The sequence below is a fragment of the Myotis lucifugus genome, unplaced genomic scaffold (genome assembly GCF_000147115.1).
Source record: "Myotis lucifugus unplaced genomic scaffold, Myoluc2.0 scaffold_513, whole genome shotgun sequence".
Lineage (NCBI taxonomy): Eukaryota > Metazoa > Chordata > Mammalia > Chiroptera > Vespertilionidae > Myotis > Myotis lucifugus.
In genome coordinates this window covers 518,814-532,099 of record NW_005871561.1, presented here as the reverse complement: position 1 = coordinate 532,099, position 13,286 = coordinate 518,814, and the positions used below count along the sequence as shown (strand labels likewise).

Sequence of the window (13,286 nt, the reverse complement as noted above, 5' to 3'; positions counted from 1 at the left end):
TCACCCCAAAGGTGCATCAGGGTCCCAAAAGCACCCGATTCACCCCCACCCCTTCAGTGTGTCCATGCAGCAGTCAGACACCAAGTCCCAGGCCTGGGCTGAAACGAGAGGGGACCATCTCGCCCCTCGCCCTGTGTGAGCTGAACCTCTGGGGAAGACCCTTTAGTGGAGAATCTGAGCTAAAAACCCAGGAGCCAAGGTGGGCCCGAGCAGTCCTGGCTTCACGCCCTGGAGGCACGGTGACCTCAGCAACAAGCATCAGGGGAGCCGAACCCCAGCAACAAGGTAGTGAGCCACTCACACAGCTGACACCCCAACCCCCAGCCAGCCAGGAACTGAGCCCCAAGGGCCTTTTTACAGTGACTGGTAGAGACCCACGGGGATGCCACGTCCAAACAGTGGGGAAAATCCACGGATAAAGGACCCTCAGCAAATAAGCAACACCAGAAGGGGCCTTGCTCACCCAGAGACTAAAAGACACACCACTAAATGCCCCGTGCAGGCTGGGGGCTGACCCAGCACCAGCCATACAAGGCACTTTTAAGATGAATGGAGACAGAGACTCCGGGATCAGTATCAGCTCCATGGGGTGCAATGCGGGCACCACAACTGTAGGTCACATCTGTTAGACACGAACTCAAGTACTCACGCTGGGTTTCAGTTAAAACACTCCAGCAAAAAGGTAAGCGACACAGTGCAGTGGCAGCAGCGCCAGGTGGGACACGGGGTGACTACTCTCTGGTTTTGTGTAGGGGTCAAAGTCCCAATTATGTGAGTTGGAAATCAACCGATGAATTACTCAATAAACCTGACGACCGCATTTCTCTGCAGGACGCGCTCAGGGCTCCAACCACTTGGGGTCAAAGCCAGCTCCTTAGCAAGGCAGACAGCACAGCTCCTTGCGGATCCCTCCCCTCACTACTGACAGGCCGTGCGGCAGTCTCCCCACACTCACCCACCTCACACTCTACCCCCAAATCCTGAGCTCTCAGGTCTGAGGTCCTGTAGCTCCCTCCACAACCCCGTGCCAGCGGAAATCCCAGGGGAACTGTGTGGCTGGCCCGGCACCTTGCTGCCAGTGCAGCCTGGAGGCACCAGTAATGCTCTCCCACCCCCTGGGAGAGGCTGTCCCACCCCTGCCCCGCTGCCCATTTCCTGGATGGCCAACAGAGGCCTGCTTTGTTTCTCCAAACCCTGGAGAATCTGAGCTAAAAACCCTCTCCTGGCCTCACCATCTCGGAGAAACGTGTCGGCAAAGTAGAGGCAGCGCACCACGCCCGAGAGGGAGTCATCGGCTGAGCGGGGCTCGATGCGGCGCTGCACGGGGGTCATCTCCACGTCGTGGGGGCAGGCCTGCTCTGCCAGCTGTGCGTTGGCCTCCTGCAACTGGGGGAGCGTGGGGCTCCAGGACACTGTCATCTCCCTCAGAGCCCAGCACCCACTTCCCATCACCCTCCCCAGCTCCCCTGATCACCCAGGGCTGAGGGCTACTGAGGGTGGGCAATAGGGGAGCAGACACAGGGCCCCGGCCAGGGCCAGGCCTGGCTCCAAGTCTACACTGCAGCCTCGGGGGGTGCTTCCTGGCAGGCTGGCCCCAGCTCACCTTGCTGTTGGTATTAACAACCCGTTTCTTGCCCGAGACTCGGCTTTTACGGATGCGCCGGAAAGACTGGCGCAGAGACTTCTTGAGCGACTTCACCCGGGAGAGCGGCCCCTCCATCGCCAGGGAGTCATTGGGGTGAAGCGTGCACCTGGGGGCAGACAGGCACCCGTTGGGCTACAGAGCAGCCTCCTGGAGCAGCCTCCGTGCTCCTGTTGGCCCGGGGGCCAGGCATTAATGGTCCCAGGTCAGGAAGCCCAAACCCCACCCTGCTGCCCTGCCGACCCAGCATCTGGTGGGCTCAGCACTCTACCAGCAGCACTTCACATAAGGTCGAAGTTGCCAAAAGCGCTAGAGCCACCTTCACCACAAGCCTTACAGCAGCGGTTCTCAACCTGTGGGTCGAGACCCCTTTGGGGGTCGAACGACCCTTTCACAGGGGTCGCCTAAGACCATCGGAAAACACATATATAATTGCATATTGTTTTTGTGATTAATCACTATGCTTTAATTATGTTCAATTTGTAACAATGAAAAGACATCCTGCATATCAGATATTTTACATTACGATTCATAACAGTAGCAAAATTACAGTTATGAAGTAGCAATGAAAATAATTTTATGGTTGGGGGTCACCACAACATGAGGAACTGTATTAAAGGGCCGCGGCATTAGGAAGGTTGAGAACCACTGCCTTACAGGAACCTGAGGCCTAGCTGGGAGTGGGGAGACACCAGAGGTCCCCTGGCGCTGGGGCCAGGTGGACATGCAGACCCCTCCCCAGGCTCTAGGCCCACACCCACACACCTGGCCAGCACAGGGCTCTTGCGCTGGTAGTCGAAGAGACCAAAGCCATGACTGGTGCCAAAGGCCACGAGGCTCCACTCCGTGTGCAGCGTGACAGCGGTGACGGCGGCTGGCGGCAGACACTGAACCAGCACTCGGGGCTGGAAGCCGGCTGGCCAGGGCAAGGGCCCCGTGCGCGGGCTCAGCCGCTCATGGCCCTTCCACGTGAAGCCCTCTCGGTCCTGGAGGAGGTCCACACTGGCCATGCTGACCGCCTGCTCTGATGGCATGTCACTGAGCTCCAGCACCAGCACCTGAGCCCGCAGGCAGGGCAGGGGAGGGGTCAGCATAGAGGATGGGCCACCATGCCCCACTGGAGCCTGCAAAGTCACTGTCAGGTCCTGGGATTGTCTCATTTATCCACTGAATAAGCACTTACTGAATGCCTACTGTACACTAGGGCCTGCACTGAGGAACACAGTGGTGACCAAGACCCACTGGTCCCTGCCCTGCTAGAGCAAAGTACCCCACCACCACCACGCCTAAGGCATACATTGAGCACTTTCTGGATACTCTGAGCGCTGGAAGAATAGCACTGAACAGACTGCTGGTCCCTGCCCTCCCAGGGTTCATCTAACATCTGTGCTCCAGCCCTGGCCCTAAGCCTCCAGGTGCCCTACAGCCAGAGCTTGGACTTAAAGCCCCAACAACAGGCCCACCTCCCTGGCTGGCCTCACCCCACCTGGGGCCCCATTCCCACCTCTGGGCCAGACCCTCCAGTTCAGGCACACCTCTTCCAACAATCCCTCCAGAACCCCAGCCCGGAGGACCTCTCAGGCTCACCTGGCCTGCAGTGCCGGCCACCACCATCTGTGCTGTATACTTGCAGAGTGCCACCTTCTGCACCCCAAGTCGGGGGTCATCACTGTAGGGGTCAAAGCAGCCCACCTGGGGAGTGGGTTGGAGTGATGACACAGGGCAGAGCCAGGACCAGGCTCCTGGGGTTGGGGGAGGGGCCCACCTTGCGGAAGGGCGGCCAGTCGTCCTCGGGGGCCTGGGCCAGGCTGTCGGCGTGCTCACAGTCGGTCTGGAAGAGGCCAGCTGTGCTCAGCTTGTAGAGCGGCCGCAGCGCCACGCCAGAGGCGTCCCAGAACCGCACAGTGCCGTCCTCGTGGCTGCAGGGAGGAAGCCATCAGGCCCAGGCCGGGCCTCCGCCCATTCCTCCATCCACTCATCCCGGGGCCATCATTGAGCACCTACTGCACAAGCCAAACACTGCCCAAACGCCTACTGTATACAGCAAATAGGAAGCACCTACTGATTAGGCAAAGACATACTGAGTGCCGACTATATGCCAGGCCACACGCACCTGGGCCCTTCAAACAGGGTGAGAGGTGTAGAAACAATCACCAGTGTGACGAGCAGGAAGTGGAAGAGGGGAAATCCAGGGAGCAGAGGACTCAGGGGTTCTGTCCTCACTGGGTCACCCAGCAAAAGGGATCCGGAGTTAGCAGGTCACAGAGCAGAGGGGTCAGCTGGGCCCGAGGTAGCAGCAGGAAGACTGGGAGGCCAGCAGAAAGCAGGGAGAGGAAGGGAGGGAGGAGCAGGCCAATCTGGGTGTGGCCTCAGGCGGGAAGCCCTGGCATGAGGAGCAGGCGTGTGGGGCTGGACGGGAAGCCCCAGCAGCCCTGAAAGCCACGGTTAACCGTTTCCAAGCAGGAGAGGGAGGCAGAGCCAGGGCCCCCAGATCCCAGCACAGGCAGGCAGCAGGGGCAGGGCAGGAAGTCAGGCCCTGAGTCACTGGGCACGTCAGCACCCGCCGGGCCCAGGCCAGGCTCTTCAGCACGGGGCCCGGGCAGCCCGGCACAGGCCAGCCCAGATTCCCGGTCCCGGGGCAGGCTAGGTGGGCAGAGTTCAGTTCCAGGCCAAAAGACAGGGCAGGGAGGGGCTTGAACCAGGGTCTAAGAAAGCTACGATCCCAACCCACCCTCCTGAAGGGGGAACCCGGTCCCACCAGGGGCCAGGCCTGAGTCACTGGGCAGGTCAGTACCCGCCTCGTCTAGGCTGGGCTCTCCTGCACCTGCATGGGCTGTGCCCGGCCCCACGCGCCCACATACACACACATACACGTCACAACTGTGCTTGGCCAAGGGGCTAGGTCTGCCCTACCCAGTCAGCAGCAGCCCTCGTTGAGATGGTTCCTGGGCCAGGTTCCGGCCCCCGGTGATGGGCCAGCTCTGGGAGAGGGCGAAGGTATCAGTGAGGTCAGGACAAATTCTTCTCCCTTTTACCCTGGGCTGACACCCAGGACCCAAACTGCTTCCGAGTCCCCAAGGTACACCTGGCACATTCCACCTCCAGCTTTGCATCTGGGCTGCACTTCCACAGGGAACACCCTCCCCCCACAAGGCTGGGCGCACAAGGTGCAGGCACACACCGAGGCACTGGAGGCAGGCTGGGCACTCTGCTGTTCCCCAGCGCTCACGATGCGGGCCCACAGCTTGGCAGGGACATTGGCCACGTGGGCCGAGCAGGTGATGGCGGACGAGTGCAATGGGGCCAGGTATGGAGCAGGCACCACCGGCCAGCCGGGCATTTGCAGGTCCAGCACCACCAGCTCTTCTTCGAGCAGCACAGCCAGGGCCTGGGGCTCATCGAACTCTGTGGGACAGGGGCAGGGTGAGGAGCACGGCCACAGGCAGTGCCGAGTACCGGGTGGGGGAGGGCAACACACCATCCTCTGGTCGCATGCTGTGCACCGTGAAGAAGTCAATGATGCGGGAGGTGAAGTCCAGTGTCACCAGAGTGTCTGCCCGGAGCACACTCACACAGTGGCGGTCACCATAGCTGGCACGGGGCATGCCGCCGCTAAAGATGATAAAGTGGCCCCTATACAGGGGTGGGGTCCCTGTGAGCCACCTGGGTCGGGAGCACACACTGCCCAATCCAGAGAGAGCATCACAGGACAACCCTGAGACCTGAGCCCAACCTCCACCCCAGCCAGATGCAGCCCCCGACCCACACCTGGACCCAGCTCCCCACCTACCCAGATGCACAGTTTCGCCACAGAATCTTATTGATGGCTTTGCAGGGAAAGGGGCCTGGAGGGATGGGACAGTGTCAGGCTCATTTGCTTGCCAGGACCTGAAGAGCCTCAGGTCGCATTTCTTACCCCTTCTCCCATCCTGCCCACATCACTCCTGCTTCATGGCTGCTTCCTGCCTTCCAGGGGGGAAGGCCCACTGCCCCTAACAGTATACCCCACAGTGGGAGGGGGGGCTCGCCTTTGCACATTTGGCATGGCGCGGCCACCTTCCAAAAGTCCTCCTGGATGCCCCCACAAAGCAGAGGCGGCCACGAGTGCCTGAGCTTGGGATCGACCACCCGTCAAAGCCCTGTGCTTAGGCGGCAGGGCTGCCCTCAGCCTGCCCAGCACTCACCGTAGGGCATGGTGGCCATGGTAGGTTGCATTACTGGAGAGCTGCCAGTGTCCGCAGACCAGATGGCATAGCTGCCATCGCTGTGTGAGCTGACCAGCGTGCTGCCACTGCGCTCCCAACACAGGCTCTCCAGCTGCTGTGGGCAGAGCAGGTGGGCATGAACAAGGCAGCCACAGCAGAGGGCCCCGGCTATGGACACAGTCTCCCACACCAACCTGGTTCCCCAGGAAGACGCGGTCCACACACTGTGCTGCCTGGTTCCAGATGACCAGCAGGCCCCGGCTGTAGCCAATGAGGATCCTGGTGGGGTCCCGCAGGTGTCCCTGCAGGGACTCCACGGGGCCCAGCGCCTTCCCGCACCGGTAGTCGTCTGGCAAACTGCAGAGGAAGCCCAGGTGAGCCAGCAGGAGAGCTGCCCAGGCAGTGGGTGTGGGAAGCCCGCCTGCCTCTCACCTTCGCAGAACCTCCTCAGGGCCAAGGGTCTGACCCTCAATCAGCATCAAGGTGGAAACATCCAGGAAGAAGACGCTGCCACCTTCAGTGCCCAGGGCTGCCATGTTGCCAGCAGCCACAAGCAGGATCACTGTGACGTGGGCAAGGGTGGGCGGGCCACTATGGGAGACAGAGGGAGGTGGGGGCGGGTGTGGGCTCCTGCTGAGGAGTGCAGAGGGTGCTAATGAGCTGCTACTGTTAGAGCATTGTGGCCCCTCTGCACTCACTGGGACCTGACTATCCAGTGGGCTGGTGAACTGGGAAGGCAACAGTGGTGGCATCATAATTAACTCGCTCAATTATTCATCAGGAAGTCAGCATGTCAGCTGGGACCTCTGGTCTCGGAGATGGGCTCCCAAGTCCCTCCCACCACCAGGAGGGCAAGGCAGGAGCCAGGCTCCTCCGCTGCCCCCTGGAGCATCCTGTCAGCACCGCACACAGCACACAGCACGGCCTGGCAGGACCCTCCTTCCCCCAAGCTTACCCTTTCACCTGTACACACTATGGCCTGTCATCCCAGCCTCAACTAGAGACACCAGGGGATCTGTGCTGATGGGAGCTCAGCTTGGACCTGCCCCACACCCGCCACTCCGCCACTCCGCCACTGCAGGGAGCGCAAGGCCACCATCGGGTGCGCAAGTCTGGGGCTCAGTGCACCTCCCATCCTGCTCCTCTGGTGCAGCAGCACAAACCCCACCTGCTCACCTCAGGCTCAGCCGCAGCTTCTCTTCTAACACCCGCCAAGCCCCTGGAGCACTGCTCAGTGACGAGGGGTCCAAACGCTGCCTCTGGGACCCAGGCTAAGCTCAACATCCCCTGCCACCCTAAACCCAGCCCTCACCAGTTTCTCGTCCCCACCATGCCTTCGCAAGGCTGGCTCCCCAAGCCTAGCGGCTGGCCCCCGGCCAAGCCCACCAGTACCTGGCACCGTCAAAGCCCAGTCGACTGGGCAGTTGAAAGCTGAGTGCTTCCTCCAGGTGGGCACAGCCATTATGGTGGACGATCTCCCAGAGATGCAGGCTGCTGTCATCCAGCAGGGTCAGGAGGCGGCCCTAGGGGGTGTGCAGAGACCAAGACTGGGCGGTAGGACTGGGAGGGGGTCCCAGGGTTCACAAGCCAGCCAGCGGGGGCAGAGGCTCACCTGGCCAGGCAAGAAGTGCATCTGGGTGACTGTGGCCATTTCCCGGTGCAGGCCTGTGAATTCCACACCAGGTGCGCCATAGCTAAGGGCAACAGGTCAAGGGCAGAAACAGGCAGAGACACCCAGCCTCCTCCTCCTCCAGGGCCATTCTGATAGCTCCCAGCCAGGCCTGCCAATCCAGGAGCCCTCCAAAGTCCAGGTGGGCCCCTCCCTGAAGAAACACTGTCCTGCACCCCCAAGTCATCCTCAAGCTCAGAAGGCAGGCTCCACTCAGCTCCTGCAAGTCCTGCTGTGGTACAACCTTCACATCTTTAGCTATAAAACGGGTAGTGGCTCCCACCTCACAGGGCTGACCCAGGGCACGTGAGAATAAAACATGCTCAGCACACGCGGCCCACTCTCCATCAGCCTCACGTGTCCGTGTGCACGAGAGCTGGCCCCACAGGCAGCGAGGCCAGGCCAGGCTCGGGCAGGAAAGCTGCTTCTTCCCACAGCTCCAGGCCCCATTCCAGCCACAGGCAAGGAAACCAACCTCCCTCTGGGGCAGGCAGGCAGCGGCCCCCACCCGAGAGAGGGGAGAGGCCAAGGCCTGTCCCTTCACAAACCAGCACTCAGAGGCTTGAAGAGGTTGGGTGACCTGCTTCCAGTGCCTGGCATCAGTACCAGAGTCTCAGCAACTCCAGGTTTGACAGTGAACAGGCAGGGCCCCGGGGGCCCCGGAGGGAGGGCAAGGGAGAGGTCAGCAGCGTTGCCTGGGGACAATGCAGGAGCCAAGCCGTTGCTTGGAGCTGGAGCTAGGATTCCCTGCAGGAGCTGGAAGCACACAGAAGAGGGGACAAAAGAGGGGGCAGGAGTGCTGGGCAGGAACCAGAGTCACCAAGGAGACAGGGGGAGGGGCGCCTCTGTGTGGAAGGCCTTCTTCTCAAGCCTCAGTTTCCCAGCCCAGGGGTGGTTTGGGGCAGGAAGGAGGGATTGGGGAGAGCTCTGGCCTCCTCTGAGGCTCTCCTAGACGTTCCACAGGTTCTTTGTGAGGATGAGAAACCGGCGCCCAAGACAGACCAGGACACAAGGAGGGCCAGCACCAGAGGCTAACAGACGCCTGACACGGGGCACCATGCGACACCACCTGCGGAGCACAGCACGTGGGGCAGGACAGCACCTCGAGGGCTGGGAGCAGCAGGCAGGAAGTGGATGGGGATGGTGCTGGGGGAGCATCCGGCCCAGCCACACCCCCTAGTGTAGGCAAACTCACCAACTGCAGGTCCAGACGCCCACGCCTCCCCTCCCCTTTACAGGCATTTACTCATTCTGTGCCGCCCAATGTCCCTGATGAGGACGCTGAGACCCAGAGGGTCACATGGGGAGGGGTGGAGGTGGGCACCTCACACCAAGCAGGTGCCAGACAGTCTGCATCTCCGTTTCCCGGAGGGAGGGAGGGCTTCACTTCAGGCAGTGGAAGTGCGATGCTCCGCACCAGGCAAGAAGGCATCCAGCTGTCTGCTTGCCCCCACCCACCCGGGCTGACAGGGAAAATGCCCGCTTTGTGCGGCACACACAGCCCATTGTGCAACCGCCAGCATCCAGGTGGGGGCCGAGCTGCGCTCACCATGCCGAGCCTGGCACTGCCCCCAGCCCCTCGGCTGGACACGTGTCTCACATTGGTACACATGTGTAGCCGGTCACCAGGGAAAGACCCACTTATGTGACCCTGGCCCACCCACCAACCTTGACAGGTATCAAGATAGGCCAGCCCCCTGGCCCAGCCACCCTTGTTACAGTTGCTGGGACAATGAATAGCAGGGTCGCCTAGGTAACTGGCTGGCTGAAATGCAGTGAGGGACAGCTGTGGTCACTGCAAGCGGTGCCCCCCACCCCCGCATTATCTCCATGAGGAGGGATCTGAGGGCAGAAGCTGCACCAGCCTCCACCAGGTCCAGATACCTTCCACAGCCTCCCAGGCTGGGGCCTGCCCAGAGCCAGCGCATAGGTAGCTACAAGCAGGTGGTCCTCACAGCCCCGAAGACTGTGCCCCGCAAAGGATACATCTTGACGGCCCCAGACCTGGTGCCAATGGCCATGATGCGAAGCTCGGGGTCGAAGGCCAGGGCGCTGGGCTGGTTGGGGAAGCCATGCTCCACGGTCTGCGGGGGGAGGGGAGGACACTTGCACAGGCACAGCTGCCCTGGCCCACCCAGAGGCCCGCCCCAAGGCAGCCCCAGGCTCTGCTGCTGCTGTGCACCAGGACTCCAGCTGGATCCCTGTGCTGTGTCTGCAGCCTCACTGCGAAATGGGCAATCATGCCTCCAGTGGGTACGGAGGGGCTGAGCCAAGCCCCCGTCCCTCGGCATTTGTGTCCATCCCACTGTGTGCAGGGCTCTGACAACAGGCAGGAAGCACAAGGCTCAGAAGTAGGCCTCTGCCCCAGGGGCTCCGCCCTTATTCCTAGAGGCACGGACTGAAGCTTGGTGAGGCACCATGCTGTCTCGGTCCCCCGTGAAGTCCATGGTACTTCCCAAACACGGGCCCCACGTGGAGGTCAGAGGCCAACCCCCAAGGTCATCTGGGCAGAGGCTCGTGACAATCTCCCCAACCCCAGAGTCAGAGACAGAGGAGCTACCTGCACAGGCCCTGAAGGTGTCACCCACCTCCCAGACTTGGGTTCCCCAGCTGGAAACTGAGCAACAAGGTCCCCACCGCCTCTGTGGCAGGGATGGTGTGAAGAGGGCCTGTGCACTGTTGGTATTAATGGAATGGCTTCCACCTGGTCCTCTGCTCCTGGCAGGGCCAGTCCCAACGTACACTGGTCCCAGCTTCTCCAGCCCAACTTGGGCTTTCCCTCGTCGCCGACCCACCCAAAAAGCTCATACTCATCCCCCGAGGCCTAGCTGGGGCCTCTGCCTGGAATGTCTATACCCCAACCCCATGTCCTCAGCACCAATGTGGGATACCACCTGTGGGCCACAGATACCTCTTGATCACTGCCTCAGCAAGACACTCATTTTTTAAGAAACCGTGATTGCCTGGACAGGTGGCTCAGTTGGTTGGAGCGTTGTCCCATACACCAAAATGTTGCAGGTTCCTTTCCTGGTCAGGGCACACAACGAAGTTAAGGGTTTGATACCCAGTTTGGGTACGTATGGGAGGCAACTGATCAATGTTTCTCTACCACATTGATGTTGAGAGAAAGAGAGAGAGAGAGAGAGAGAGAGAGAGAGAGAGAGAGAGAGAGAGAGAAAGAGAGAGAAAGGAAAGAGAAAAGAAAGGAAAATAAAAGAAACCCGGGTCCCCAGGCCTCTTGCCTCAGCCTCCCTCCCGCCTCAGCCCATCCAAGCAGGGACTGAACCCTCCGGATGCTGGCCTTGGGCTAGTCACAGCACTCTTCAAGCCTCAGTTTCCCATTTGAGCACTGGGGGACAGGGAGTCCACTGGAAGACACAGGTGCCCATTTGGCTGAGGGTGGGGGGCAACTTCCCTTTCCCACCAGCACTGCTATGCCAATGCTGGACCTGACTGGCCAGTCCCCCCTCTGCTCAGGAACCCTCCCACCCCAGGGTTCCCAGCTACCTGGAGACGGTAAGTCCTCACATCTGGACTTGTCTTCCTCCTCCCACTCTCTTCCCCTCACTTAATTCTAGGCCCAGTGGCCTTTTGATCTCCTCCAATTTACTAGGCAGGTTCCTGCCTCAGGGCCTTTGCATCTACTATCCCTCTACCTGGGAATGTGCTTTATCCAGCACTCCCCAGCACTCGGGGCCCCTAAGCCATCCTGGCTACAGCAGCCACCCCTGCTCACGGGCTCCAGGCCCTCACCCTACCTTTTTTCAATCCATAGTACTGGCACCATCCAAACTGCTGCATATTTTGCTCTTTTGTTTTGGCTTTTCACTATCTCCTCCACTACGACATCAGCCCCCTGAATGAAGAGGTATTTGTCCCTTTTGTCCTCAGCACCTAGAACTCACACAGTCAGAGCTCAGTGTCAGGGGACAGAGTGGACACACCTCCCACAGGCAACACGTAGACAGGGCTGGGATGTGGACCCAAGACTGAGTCCAAAGTGGATGTCTGCGCCTGTCCCCCCAATCCCACTAGAGAACCTGGGTCTAATCGCTCTTATTGTATTTTTGGCATCTATTCTCTAGTGATCACTTACCACCCCCTCTGGGGAGCCAGCCCCTTGCCCAAGACCACCTCCCTCCTACCACTGCTGCCCACTCAGAACGGGTCCTCACTCTGCTTAGCGGGGAGCCCTCCCCTTTTGCCAAACAGGACCAGCCAGGGGGGCGAGCCTCCTAGCCTGCCACCATCTGTTCCATGTCCCCACTTCACACCCAACTCACTGGCTGAGGAAGTGACACCTTAGCTCAGTGCCTGCCCCCAGGGGCACTGTCATTCTTCTCTCACCTCCCAGGGGCTCGGCACAGAAGGGGGACCTGGCAGCGCCTTCCCCCTGGGCCTGCAGGCTTCTGGCAGGTTCCTGGAAAGTCTGAGGGTCCTGGCAGCCCCCCCACCTCAGAAGCCCTGCCTGCCCCGGGAAACGCCCTGGTGCCTGGCCACTCCAGGTCTAGCCGGCCCAGAGCTTCCTCCTGGACCAGAGTCTCTTCTTGGACCACAGCAGCCCTCAAAGCTAAAGTCAAATCCCTACCAATAGGGAGAAGGACGAAGTGACCCAGTTCTACCTGTGACTCCGAGGCTCCATTTTCTCACCTGGGCGCCGGGGATAACAGCTCAGCTCCCCGGAGCCTCGGGCCTGTGCAGCAGAGGGCTCTGGGCTAGAACTCCTCGGGGGCGGGGGGCGGGGGGGGGGGGGGTCAGCCGGACATAGCCGGGGCTCGGGCCACCCAGGCAGAGGGCGGTGGGGGCGGAAGACAGGGGGCGGCCCTCCATCCCCCGCTAGGCTGCAGGGCTCAGTGGCACAGGAGGTCCAGCAGGGAGAAGGGAGCTCCATGTCCAGGGAAACTGAGGCCCCACAACCTCAAGCGCAGGGGGGTACACAGCCAGGCATCTCCCCTGGAGCCCCCACCCCGCCGGGCAGGGCAGGGTCGGGAGCCCTGGGTGAGGGAGGGGAGGGACATGGAGGGATTCCCCAACCCTCACCCTCCCCATCTGCCTCCTCTCCTCGCCCCTCCCGCTCCACCTGGGCTGCCCCGAAGGCGGACAGGGATGTGGGGAGCCTCCGAAGAGGGACAGAAAGATGGAATGAGCGAGAGACAAAGTGAGAATTCGGGAAGCCCGCAGGATGGAGAGGCAGTGGAAGAGGACGGCACCGCTCGGAGAGGCAGAGAAACAGGCGCGAGATGATGGGAAGCGGAGAGGAGACCCGCGGAGACGACACACGGGGACCGAGGCGGGGAACCCCCGCCCCAGACGCGCGGGCAGAGGTTGAGCTCGGGGGGGGGGCGGTCAAGCCGGAGGGCGGGCAGCGACGCCGAGACCTGGGAGAGGGGCCGGGGCGGCCCGCAGCCCCGGAGAGCGGACCGGGAAGTCGGCGGAGACCCGCAGCCCCGGAGACGTCGGAGCTGGGGCGGAGGCGAGGGCGGCCTCCGCGAGCGCCCGGCCCGCCGCGCTCCCGCCGGGCGCTCCCTCCCCGCGGCCCGACGTGGCTGCGGCGCCCGGGCCCCCGGCCCTGGCCCGCACCCTCCCGCCCAGCCCGGGCCCCAGCGCCGCACCTTGTGGAAGGCGAAGAGCTCCTGCTTGAGCTTCTCGCGCTGCGGGTCCGCGCCCTGCCGCCGGAACCGAAACTTCATCATCTTGCGTCCCTCCGCCGCCGCCGCGCCCGCCGCCGCCGCAGCCGCCGCAGGATGCGCCGCACGGCCCCGCGGGTCCT

The 13,286-nt window shown here is 61.7% G+C and overlaps 1 protein-coding gene across 3 annotated transcripts in view; it reads right to left on the bottom strand.

The window, feature by feature from the left end:
- LLGL1 (LLGL1, scribble cell polarity complex component) overlaps window positions 1-13,279 on the bottom strand; it is a 17,117-nt gene extending 3,838 nt beyond the window's left edge. Inside the window, exons 1-16 of one of the 3 annotated variants that reach the window (XR_002826513.1) lie at window positions 13,129-13,269; window positions 9,503-9,600; window positions 7,460-7,541; window positions 7,240-7,370; window positions 6,280-6,438; window positions 6,042-6,204; window positions 5,827-5,962; window positions 5,433-5,487; window positions 5,121-5,275; window positions 4,824-5,047; window positions 4,556-4,623; window positions 3,408-3,561; window positions 3,230-3,334; window positions 2,408-2,700; window positions 1,604-1,751; window positions 1,233-1,386 (exon numbers count right to left, since the gene is read on the bottom strand). Coding sequence is in view for 2 of the 3 variants with exons in the window: in XM_006103847.3 (XP_006103909.1) it covers window positions 1,233-1,386; window positions 1,604-1,751; window positions 2,408-2,700; window positions 3,230-3,334; window positions 3,408-3,561; window positions 4,556-4,623; window positions 4,824-5,047; window positions 5,121-5,275; window positions 5,433-5,487; window positions 5,827-5,962; window positions 6,042-6,204; window positions 6,280-6,438; window positions 7,240-7,370; window positions 7,460-7,541; window positions 9,503-9,600; window positions 13,129-13,209 (2,206 nt within the window). In the remaining variant the exon portion in view is untranslated. Of the gene's footprint in view, window positions 1-1,232; window positions 1,387-1,603; window positions 1,752-2,407; window positions 2,701-3,229; window positions 3,335-3,407; window positions 3,562-4,555; window positions 4,624-4,823; window positions 5,048-5,120; window positions 5,276-5,432; window positions 5,488-5,826; window positions 5,963-6,041; window positions 6,205-6,279; window positions 6,439-7,239; window positions 7,371-7,459; window positions 7,542-9,502; window positions 9,601-13,128 lie in introns of all 3 variants that reach the window. The other 2 variants (XM_006103847.3, XM_023745072.1) reach the window with 2 other exon arrangements.
- Window positions 13,280-13,286: the final 7 nt, after the last annotated feature.